General features: G+C 36.1%; 1 protein-coding gene across 2 annotated transcripts; it reads left to right on the top strand.

Moving 5' to 3' along the window:
* Window positions 1–6,628: 6,628 nt before the first annotated feature.
* tmed10 (transmembrane p24 trafficking protein 10) lies at window positions 6,629–13,013 on the top strand. 2 transcript variants are annotated; one of them, XM_056481590.1, is made up of 5 exons: window positions 6,629–6,875; window positions 7,553–7,673; window positions 7,828–7,895; window positions 9,062–9,188; window positions 11,856–13,013. In XM_056481590.1, exons 1-5 carry the CDS (start codon window positions 6,690–6,692, stop codon window positions 11,975–11,977), a joined length of 624 nt encoding a protein of 207 aa, XP_056337565.1. In that variant the 5' UTR covers window positions 6,629–6,689; the 3' UTR covers window positions 11,978–13,013. The 2 variants fall into 2 exon arrangements, with proteins under 2 accessions (XP_056337565.1, XP_056337564.1); XM_056481589.1 differs by having other exon boundaries at window positions 7,822–7,895.

Below are 13,013 nucleotides of genomic sequence, written 5' to 3'. Positions count from 1 at the left end.
GATTTGCTTGTGTGACTGTGAGCTCATTGAGTGGCTTGAAAATACAGTTTACAGCAGTGTTTCCCAACCACGTTCCTGGAGGACCACCAACACTGCACATTTTGGATGTCTCCTTTTGGTTGTTGCTAGATCTGATATGGTTGTGGCCGGAAGTTACCGAGAATTATTTATATTATTTAATAAATTTCCTATTAATAGTATTTTATTAACCTCTACCCCACCCCAACCATCACTGTAACATAAAAACAGTAGTTGTATCAAGTATTATTTATGGTATCTATTAAATTACCCAATAAATAGTATTTTTTAACGCCTACCCCCACTCCAAACCCAACCATCACAGTACTATAAATATATTAATTATTGTTATTACAGTGCCATAAAAAATGCTGCTATATTGATTTGCATATCGCACTTCCGGCCAGCCACGTATCTGATCTAGACTTTACCGTCTCCTTTGTCTGTCACACCCATTACAGGTCATTCAGTCTCTGCTAATGGTCTGAATTAGGTGTGTTTGGTTGAGGAGACATGGAAAATTTGCAGAGCTGGTGGTTGAGAAACACTGGTTTACAAGATTCAGCTCTGTAAGATTTGTTTTTGAGGAAATAACTAAGACTTTTAGCTCAATAAAGCATAAATTAGCTGCTTATTAATTGTTAGTGAGGTAGTAGAGATTAGGTATTGGGTAGGTTCATGGTTGTAGAGTAAGATCCTACTTTATAAGTACTAATAAACAGTCAAGATTTTAATGATAAGCTAGTAGTTAACAGCGGGAATTGGTATTAAATTTCCAGGGTGTTACTAAAATAATAGTTAAATCCAGAGAGGATAGATTAACTGATAATACGTGACAGTAAAGTACATTTTGAAATAAAACAAGGTTCAGTAAAAAATCCTCAAAAAAGATGCATAAATATAAATAAATAAATATATATATATATATATATATATATATATATATATATATATATATATATATATATATATATATATATATATATATATATATATATATATATATATATATATATATAAATATTATATAGACATCGAAAACACTTATTTTTTTAAAGAGTGACGCAGTGGGTAGCACGTTCGTCTCACAGCAAGAAAGTTGCGGGTTCCAGCCTCGCCTGGGTCAGTTTGTGTTTCTGTGTGGAGTTTGCATGTTCTCCCTGTGTTTGCGAGGGTTTCCTCCGGGTGCTCTGGTTTCCCCCCACAAGTCCAAAGACATGTGGTACGGGTGAATTGGGTATGCTAAAATTGACCGTAGTCTATGAGTGTGTGTGTGTGTATGTGTGTGAGAATAACTCTGTATGGGAGTTTCCCAGTAATGGGTCAAAGGGCATCCGCTGCGTAAAACCAGCCTGATCTCACAAGAAAACGTAAGTATTTTACGTTTTGTCAGTTTAGTGGCTAATTCGTACGAATTCATATGAGTTCAGTCGTACGAAATTGTACGATTTTAAAAAGGAGGCGTGGCACCTAACCCCACCCCTAAACCCAACCGTCATTGGGGGATGAGCAAATCGTCCTAAATCGTACAAATTAGATCGTACGAATTCATAAGAATTAGCCACTAAATCAAAAAGTTACGAACTGCCGTGAGATTGTGTTGGTAAAACATATGATGATAAGTTGGCGGTTCATTCCTCTGTGGCGACCCCAGATTAATTAAGGAATTATGCTGAAAAAAATGAAAATGACTTATTTTTGAAATTATTTTATAAATATTTAATAAATATAATAAAATAATTGTTTGATTAAATAAATGCACTTTTAAATGGACTTTAAAAAACATTTATAAAAGTCACACCATCCCCAAAGGTTAAACAGTAGATAATGTGTCAGACGTGTAAGTTTCACAATCTTTTTACAGTCATATTTTAACCTTGTAATGTTCTGAGTTCTTCAAACCACACCTTAATATTTTCCTGTTAACCCTTAAACTCTGATTTGACGATCGAGTTCAGGATCTCAGATCAAACATACCCAATAAGCATCAAATCAATTTATAAAGGAAGCCCTAAAAGACAGCGTGAAGTTACATTCTCCATTTCATTCCAATAAGTGCGACTTACTTTATCTACAGACACTACAGAGGAAATGATGTTGTTTATGTGCGTAATAGACTGTGACGCAATCCTGCCGCACATCCTTCCTCATTCACGCTTATCTTGACTGCATACTTCACAATATGTGAAAGTTGAACCTCAAGAATCTGACGATGTTCCTCCTTTATCACGTGCTGTGTGCTTTTAATGCTGATTTGGCTCCTAATGCAGATATTAAAATCATACTTTTAATTGCACAGGATTGGATGGAGAGATAAAAGCAACTGCAAAAGATTCAATAAAAAGGTCACACTTTAAAATAAGCTAATGTATTCACTAATATGAACAGTATTTATTAATCAGTATTAACTAATATTAATTACTAATATTATTAAAATCCAAAATTGTGCTTGTTAACATTAGATAATGCACTGTGAGTTAACATGAACAACTTTAATTTCATTAACTAACATTAACAAAAATAAATAAATGATATAATAAACGCATAATAGATGCACTTTGAATTACCAATGTGTATGAAAAGTGCTATATAAATAAACTTGTGTAGTCTATTTATCATTGTTTGTTCATGTTAGTAAATGCATTATCTAACATTACTAATGGAACTTTTTTTGTAAAGTATTTCCAAATAAATTACATTTTTAATGTCAATGCTCAAAACCACCGCTTTATATCTCTAACAGCAGGCACCACCACTCAGTGAGATAGTGGCCCTGACGTAAAAATCACGTAGCACGTAATAATTCCCTGTCTATTAATACAATTGGCGCACCCTAGAGAGAGGCAGAGACAGAAATAGCAGGTGCGCTGCTTTCACCATCAGCATCAACAGCAGTAAATTTAGCACACGGTGACGCCGACCTGCGTCGATGCTGCAGCCCAGGGGAGGAAACAGACAGGCAGCGTAAAAAAGCAGGAGAAAAGGGAAGAAAAAAAAAAGGCAGAGAGAATCCAGGCTAAAGATAGACCATAATGCACAGCTCCCTCACTGCTGGATCGACGCCATTTTCTACCTCGTCTGCTGGATAATTGTTTGACGGAGGCATGAGCAGAGACTGTATAATAAATCCGTACAGCTGGTTGAGGATCTCCAATACTGGTTATGAATAATAAGGAAATGTCTCAGTAATTTAACACTAGTCAACTCTATGTAGTAAAAAATATATTGCATTTGCCTGTGAACAATTGCATGATCTAGTCCCCTAAAAGGCTTGTTTTTGACATGGTTTTGACTTCTTAGCTGATCTGCTATGACCATTTAATCTCTGTAAAAATACAGGTCATTAGTATTGTGTCAATGAGTGAAACTCTTACAAGAAGATCTAAAAAGATTGTAAGAAAATATACACGGTTAACAATTTCCTGTTAAGTCTACTGTAACTTGCTGGCAGCAGTTCGCCAGTAACTTACTGTAAATCAATTACAGCAAAATACTGTATTTACATTTACAGCTGTGCATGTGTTTACAGTATTGTATTTCTTTACTGTAAAATACAGTATTTTACAATGCAACTTCAAAATATGGTAACATACTGCATAAATGTCCTACAGTAAAAATTGTTCAAATTAGGGCTGCATGATATTGGGCTGCAGGGTGATATGGTCACAAACATATCTCACCCTACAGCCCAAGACCGGTTACTCAATGAAGCTGAGCTTGGTTATTACCTGGATGAGAAAAAAAATCACCTGTAACAATGTCTACCAATGCACATTACTAATTAAAAAAAAGTTTTTACATTAGTATTTACAGTAATGACTTTCCAAAATATCTTCATGGCAGATTATCTTTACTTAATATCCCAATGATTTTTGACATAAAAGTAAAGTAATAATTTGGGCCTATAAAATGTATTTTTGGCTATTGTCAAAATATAGTCATGCAACATGAGGCCCTGTATCACATTTGTGCTTTGACGAGGGTGTTTATTGCACAGCACACAATGTGCTTTCCATTTATTTTTATTTATTAGTGACGGACTGATTTATATTTTTACATTCATTTAATTTATAAGCTATTTTAATGGACTAAATAAATCAATTTAAAATCTGAAGAAAATGAGGTGTGGTATTTTCTTTGTATTTTCTTTTTATTCAGACTGATCATGTATTGCATGTATTGTATGAACTAATAAATAGTAAATTTCATAAATGAATGTGTCAAGTAACATTAAACATTATGATGTAATGTACTTCTGTAATATTTTATCCATAAGAATTAAAAGTACAGTGCATGCGGAAAGTATTGATAGCGCTTCACTTTTACCACATTTTTTTATGTTACAGCCTTATTGCAAAATGGATTTAATTCATTTTTTCCTCAATATTCTACACACAATCCCCCATAATGACAATGTGAAAAAAGAGTTTTTTAAATTGTTGCAAATTTATTAAAAATAAAAAATCTGAAAATTCACATGTACATCAGTATTCACAGCCTTTGCCGTGAAGCTCTAAATTGAGCTCAGGTACATTCTGTTTCCACTGATCATTCTTGAGATGTTTCAGCAGCTTCACTGGAGATCACCTTTGGTAAATTCAGTTGATTGGACATGATTTGAAAAAGCATATACCTGTCTATGTAAGGTCCCAGGGTTGACAGTGCATGACAAAGCACAAACCAAGCATAAAGACAAAGAAATCGTCTGTAGACCTCCGAGACAGGATTGTCTTGAGGCACAAGGCTGGGGATGGTTCTTAGTCAGGGAGGTGATCAATAACCCGATGGTCACTCTGTTTGAGCTCCAGCGTTCTTCTGTGGAGAGAGGAGAACCTTACAGAAGGACAACCATCTGTGCAGCAATCCACCAATCAGGCCTGTATGGTAGAGTGGCCAGACAGAAGCCACTCCTCGCCTGGAATTTGCCAAAAGGCATCTGAAGGACTCTCAGACCATAAGAAACTAAATTCTCTGGTCTGATGAGACTAAAATTGACCTCTCTGGAGGGAATGCCAGGCGTTCTGTTGGAGAAAACTAGGCACCGCTCATCACTAGGCTAATACCATCTTTACAGTGAAGCATGGTGGTGGCAGCATCATGCTGTGGGGATATTTTTCAGCAGCAGGAACTGGAAGACTAGTCAGGATAGAGGGAAAGATGAATACAGCAATGTACAGAGACATCCTGAATGAAAACCTGCTTCAGAGTGCTCTTGACCTCGGACTGGGGCGACGGTTCAATGGAGTGGCTTCACAACAACTCTGTGAATGTCCTTGAGTTGCCCAGCCAGAGCCCAGACCTAAATTCTATTGAACATCTCTGGAGAGATCTGAAAATGGCTGTACACCATCTAACCTGATAGAGCTTGAGAGGTACTGCAAAGAGGAGTGGGCAAAAATTCCCAAAGACAGGTGTGCTAAGTTTGTGGCATCATATTCAAAAAGACTTGAGGCCGTAACTGCTGCCAAAGGTGCATCAACAAAGTATTGAGCAAAGGCTGTGAATACTGATGTACATGTGATTTTTCAGTTTTTTTATTTGTAATAAATTTGCAACAATCTAAAAATATAGATTTTTTTTACATTGTCATTATGGGGTATTGTGTGTAGAATGTTGAGGAAATAAATTCATTTAATCCATTTTGGAATAAGGCTGTAACATAAAAACATGTTGAAAAAGTGAAGCGCTATCAATACTTTCCAGATGCACTGTATCTGTTAATAAATGCTTTTAATGTCATAAATTAAAATACACATATTTTGAATCACAATACATTTTCAAAACATTTCACATTAGTTACACTTTCAGCCACTCACCAGACACCTGACAGCCACTACAGTCTAGACTAAAACATCCACAGATAAACCTAAAATAGGCTAGAGAAGATGGGTAGAGAATAGGATAGAACAGAATAGTGTTATAGTAATAAATCATGTGTTAACTAGTTAAAGTTTATCAAGACCAACTGAAGCTGGCTTAAGAGATGTCTATTTAAAAGCACCACATTTGATTGTGTTCAGTTTAAAATAGATATAAATCTGAATAATTAGTAGCTTTCAAAGTTTGAAACACACAGACATATAGATAGACAGACAGACAGACAAGCAGGCAGGCAGGACACACACAGAGATAGATAGATAGATAGATAGATAGATAGATAGATAGATAGATAGATAGATAGATAGATAGATAGATAGATAGATAGATAGATAGATAGATAGATAGATAGATAGATAGATGGTGTGGTTTAGTATGTTGCTGACATCTAGCATGCTAATAGCATGTTGCTAGCATGTTTGTTGCACATTCCTGTTGTAATGCTAATGTAATTGCTAACATGTAAATAGCATGCTGTAGCTGTCTAGCTTGTTACTGACATTTTCATGTTGTTGTTTTAGCTTTTTGCTAGCATGTTTTAACCCTTGCGAACATGTAGAAGAAGTTTTTTTTCCTGCAGAGAACAAGCTTAAACAAGTTTTAAAGCGAAGCCTGTAGTTTGAATGTAAATTTCTGACAATTATAGTTTGAATCTGTGCTATTCCCTGCACCTCCACGAGCGGGCGCGCTAGATACACAGAGAAGAGGAGACTCGGTGCGCGTGCGCGAATTGAGAGCGCATGCGCAGCGCGCACCTCGACCCGGGCCTGCAGTAGTGGAGCGATCGGCTCGTCATGGCGCGGTTCCGTGTGCTTTTGCTCTCGCTCTCACTGTTGTTTGTGATTCAGTCCGTCTTATCCATCTCATTCTACCTGCCGGTGCGCAGCAGAAAGTGTCTGCGGGAGGAGATCCATAAAGACGTGCTCGTTACCGGAGAATACGAGATCAGCGAGCAGCCGAACACGAAAACCAACCTGAAGGTGACGTCACTCAACACATCTACAGGATTAACGATTTAAATATTCACTCAAACAACCGCTAACAGCTCTAATCAGCTCCTCCGTTTAATTACCATTAGAGTTTTAGGTTAATTTGTGACGACTGTAGCGCTTCTGTGAGTTTAAACTCGAGGCCGTGTGTTAGTGCTACATGGCGCTTCCTGGTTGGACGGTGATTTAATGACTAATTTGTTCGCTTTAATAACATTACGCTGGCTAAATAAATCACGTAGCGCTTATAAACCGTGTTATATGTTAATTTGCCAAAATATGGCGCGTATAGAGTGAGTGTGGATGTATTATATTTGTTTTCACAGAATCTCATTCACTCTAGTTTGAACACGTCAGTCTTACACACACACACACACGCACACACACTTATTACACTGTGACATATGTCAGTAATGAAGACATAGGTAAGCCATATTCAAGTGTACTACGTATAATAACGCAAAGTTACTTTAGAAACAATGTACTTTATAAATATATTCAACAATTAATATATTCATAGTGATTTACAACAGGAGAACAGAGCAATTCAAATGTCTAACAATGATCTCTCAGTACACAATGTCAGACTTATTGAATCTTAAGAAAGCAATAAAATTTCGTCTTTCTGTTTGTCTTTTATTAAATCTGTGTTGTTGTGGCTCTGGTAGATCACAGACTCCTCTGGCCACATCTTATATGTGAAAGAAGATGCAACCAAAGGCAAGTTTGCCTTCACCACAGAGGATTATGACATGTTCGAGGTGTGCTTTGAGAGCAAGTCACCTATGGGTGAGTGTCTATGATGTCTTCATTGATAAACGCATGCCATTGCTGCCATATGTTCAGCTTCTAGTGATACTGTGATGAGCGATAAATAATAAAGCTGATGCAGAATTCGTGCAGGTATTTGGAGTTGTGACGCTTTTCTTTTTTTAAGGGACAGGAAGAGTTCCTGACCAGCAGATCAACTTGGACATGAAGCATGGTGTTGAGGCCAAAAATTATGAAGAGGTTTGTTTACATTTTCTCTCTCTTTAAAACATATTTTTAGATGATATTAAACTATATAACCATTTGAATGTTCGAAATAAGATTGTTTTGGGCTTTTATGTTGTCCAAAGATGCATTTATTTATATATTTGTGCAATAAAAATATATACATTTAGAAGTATTGCCATCCAAAATAAATAAATATGTTTTTATTTGTGTGATGCAAATGTTTTCAGCGTCGTTAAAGTCTTCAGTCTCGCATGAACTTTCAAAAATCATTCTAATGTGATGATTTACTGCTAATTATTGTCAGATTTAAAAAAATTCTTATAATAATATTTAATTAATAATGAATGAATTAAATAATGAATGAATTAAATATGTTTGTGAGGAAAATGTTATAATGTTCAGTAAAATTTCAACAGAGCAGCATAGCATACATTTAAATAAATTATCATAAATGTCTTTTAATGCATTTATCAATCAATCTGCACTGATTAGAAGTATTGATTTAATTAAAATAAAATAAAATCTTACTGACACCAATAGGGTATATGCCGAGCTAGTATTTTCCCCATACTGATAAACTTCTGGTGACCTGTTATTGTGAGTGTTTTCCCATTTTATACGGTTCCTTTTACAGCATCGATGTTGTAATGTAATTCAAATACATTCAGTTAAATAAACTTTGGCATTCATTTAATTCTTCAAGCGTAAAACGAGACAAAAAGCTGTTTACTCGCACGAGCCTGTCAGAATCGACAGGCTAGCGCAGAAGCTCCATTGAATATAATGGGGTAAAATAAATGCTCATATTACAAAGACATGGTGGAGGAATGTTATTTAATGCAGTGCTTCTTGTACAATCTGAGACCCACTTTATATCAGATATCACTCAGCCAGTGGAGATCGCTGATTTTTAAAGAAAACTGACCTTAAATGGGCCGATTTTTGCATTGGCATACAATTGACCGGAAGCGCTTAACCCAGGTTACAGGCAAATTCAAAGTCCTATTAGCATGCTTCGGCATATACCCTATTAAAGTAGTTTTGTCATTAAAGTCATTGCTTTAACTGTGTTAGTGTAGGAGGTAGATGATCTCAAACAGTGGCAAATTAATACCTTTTTATTATTATTATTATTATTATTATTATTGGAGTCGTTCTGATTGTGCTGTTTTGTCCAGATTGCAAAGGTGGAGAAACTAAAGCCCTTGGAGGTGGAGCTCCGTCGGCTGGAGGATCTTTCAGAGTCTATTGTCAACGATTTTGCTTACATGAAGAAGAGAGAGGAGGAGATGAGAGACACTAATGGTAGGAACCAACACAGAAAAATCTGCTGATGCTTAGTTTAAGCAAAATTGGATTCCTTTAAATGGTATTTTTGAGGTACATTGAAAAATGATATAGTCCATGAAAAGGTGTCCGGTTATTGGGCTATTGCTGTGCTTTTTTACTGAATTTGAAATATATTAAAACTAAAACAAACTCCAAATCAATAAGGTTATGCAAATTAAAGAAATCTCTTCATATAAAATAAGTCAGGCTCTGCCTTTGCTCTTTCCTGTTAAAATTAGAGGCAACTACTGCTTTATAATCATGATCCAAACAGAGATGAAACATGAGCAGTTTTTAATGATCGAAATTAGATGCATTCATTAAATAATTTTTCTTCACCTTAGTCCATTATTTATCAGGGGTTGCCACAGCAGAATGAACCGCCAACTATTCCAGGATATGTTGTACACAGTGGATGCCCTTCTAGCCGCAACCCAGTACTAGGAAACACCAATACACTCTCACATTCACATACGCTACAGACAATTTGTTTACCCAATTCACCTATATCGCATGTCTTTGGACTGTGGGGGAAACCAGAGCACCCGGAGGACACCCACGCCAACATGGGGAGAAAATGCAAACTTCATACAGAAATGCCAACTGACCCAGCCGGCACTCGAACCAGCGACCTTCTTGCTCTGAGGCGACAGTGCTAACTACTGAGCCACTGTGTCGCCTAGATGTCATTTTGACCATTTTAAAATAAAACCTAAATCACTATATTACCCTCACTTATATACAAGTCATTATTTTATTAACATTTCAAAACACAAAAGAGTTCTGAGTATCTCTACCTTCAACGTTCAGATTGGCTGCAGGCATTTCAGGGTCTGCTCCTGTGAATGTGTGTGCTTCTGTTGGATGGCAACTTTCTGCTAACAAAAACCACTTTCTGATAGCAAAAGCATAACTTCAGACAAAGACACATGATGTCTTTAAAACATACCTTTGCTCTACCGCTTGCCACACCTTTGCATATTTGAATCGATTTCCAATTTCGAATCATTTCGGCCTCTAGGGAAGATATATCGGTAGCCATATCAATATTGGCCGATTAATGCTGTTTTGAATGTTATATTCTTAGTCTGATAACACAATATCTTTAAGCCAATAAATGATGTATTTCTGCTGGCTGGTCACTGGTTTTTATTTTTGCAGTTGAATTTGGTTAATGTTCAGTGAGTTGGTCGATTATTATTATTTTATTATGTATTATTACATTTTATATAAACAAAGTTGGCCATAGAAACGAATAGTTGATTTTTAAAGTGATTAATAAATAGATCAGTTCAGACTTTGCTGAAGTCAAGGTATTGAAATAAAATCTGTTTACTGTATGCGTGTGCTTTTTACAAAAGTTCATATTTATATTTATCGGCTGATATATCTAAAGGCTTACAAATCTAATGAGTTATCGGTAGGGACAGACAGAATTTGCGGACATTTTCTGCTATTTCTGCGCAGAATTTTGTAAATCTGGATTTATGCTGAATGATTTTAGGATTATCATAACTAAAAACTTAATGTATGAAATAAAAATAACACCTTTGTAACTTTTATTTAATATTTATAATGCAAATGCAATCAGATCCACTAATTTGGTAAACAAAGCAAGTCTTTCATATAATATAGATCTACTAAAAGACAGAAAATAATACTTTACACGCTGTGTAGTAAACAAATCATGCAAAATTTTCATATTAGTCAATAATGTATATTTTAAAAGCTGAATAAATATAAATGACACATTTACACATGTAAATAGACTTGATGGGCTGAAATTCTGTGGATTTTTTCAGATTCTGCGTGGACCTTTTCGTTTATCACTTTAATTCCATGAGTATGTTTACATGGACACCAATAATCTGATTTTAAAATGATTAAGACAATACTCTGATTAAGAGTCTACCGTGTAAACAGTGATTTTTTTTTTTTAATTAATTAATTATTTTTATCAATTTAATACGACTAAGGTCATAATCGAACTAAACAGAAATCAGATTAAGACGTGGAGAATGCTGATTGTAGTCACATTATTGCAGTGCAGACATGTAAACACAGCAATCAAACTATTACTGTCATGTAGGACGCTTCGCCGCATTTTGCGACAGGATAGTCTATACACACACGGCTGTTTGACACTATCCTCTGCGCCTACTGAGTCAGTGGACCACACACACACACACACGCACCGTGAAATGCAGTTTTTTTTTTTTTCCATATGGCGTGCGGTATCAAACTCCATTAAAACTACACTCCTCCAGCAGTTCATACTCTCATCCAATACCTCGTTTGACACAGGGGGCATGCATGAAATGTTCCTGAATGAAAGTGAAAGTGCCAAACTGCAGTTAAAGTCGACAAATCAAAACTGAAACACTCAAAATCACATGAAACTCCGGAGGAAATGTGGATAGGGTGCAATTACATTAATCAAATTAAGCACTATAACAGGTAAAATCATGAAAGGAACATTCGTAAAGTCATGTAAACACCTTCATCATAGTATCATCTTTTTCAGATTAAGGCAAATAATCCCATTACTGATGTCCATGTAAGCGTAGGCAATGTTGGCACATCCCTAAATCTTTCTGTAAAGTCATAAAATCCTGTCTGATTGTTTGCTGTTGTGTTCCTCAGAGTCCACCAACACGCGTGTGCTGTACTTCAGCATCTTCTCCATGTGCTGTCTGATTGGTCTGGCCACGTGGCAGGTCTTCTACCTGCGTCGCTTCTTCAAGGCCAAGAAGCTGATTGAGTAAAAAACCTGCCTGAACAATCAGGGACCCAGAACTTCTTCCTGACATCAGAACCTCCGGCCCCTGACATTTGCTTTGCCTCGGCGGTTTATTCCACTCGCCGCGGGCGGCCTGAAGTTTATCGGCAGTGGACGTGCATCAGGGAAATTCGGGAAGCGATTGATGCTTGGCGGCCAAATTGTCTTTCAGTGCGTGTACATTTTTGATACAAGCTTGTTCAGTATCATTTGGAAAACACCCATTTTTTTTGCTTTACAATATTTTGGTTGTATTTATAGAAAATGACAGCACAAGCCCCTATAAATAATAAAAGATGCGCTACTGTGAGAGAAACCTTTGTGGTCATCTGTCGGTCACTGAATGTTTGTGTTGTTAATTACTGTAATCAGTTCAGCTTATCATTTGTAAGGATACAATGATTTTGTCAGCGTTTAGTCACACAGTTCTCATGTGCTTAGCTGTCTGTATTATTTCTACAAGACTGGTGTTTGGAAATGCAAAGCCATGTTGACAAAATGAAGTCCCAATCACTGCAAGTGAAGAAAGAGAGCGATCGAGGTGTCATTCATCATTCTGACTTTGAGAAATGTACTAATTTTTTAAGCAGTTTTATTTTGTGGGCCGTCATCTGTTTTAGTTTGCTTATGGGAGAGATTGTTTAATTAAAACCTTGATTTGTTGATTTTTTTTAATCACTAGGTTTCTCCTCAATCCAGCAGAACCGCAGCTGAGGTTAAAGGTGCATCATTGCTGCTCCATTAATGAATAGTTTTTGATTTGTTCCCGAATCTGCCTGTATTCCACAGATCAAACTTTCAGTTCTGGATTTATTCTTATTTTTAAATGCTTTAATGGAAAAGAGGTTACATGCGTCCTGGGTGGAAGATTTATTCTTATTTGTTGCCAGTGGTTTATTTTTATTTGCTCCAGTGTTCAGTTTTCAACAGCAATGTTTTTCTTCTGATTAATTTTGGTGAAAGTGCATTTCAGAAATATAATATAATTGGCTTGTCAATTCAATAAAATTGTTAGTAAAGTA

This window comes from Danio aesculapii, chromosome 20, assembly GCF_903798145.1.
Source record: "Danio aesculapii chromosome 20, fDanAes4.1, whole genome shotgun sequence".
Lineage (NCBI taxonomy): Eukaryota > Metazoa > Chordata > Actinopteri > Cypriniformes > Danionidae > Danio > Danio aesculapii.
Note: the sequence above shows the minus strand (reverse complement) of the source record. Positions and strands in the feature narration are given on the sequence as shown.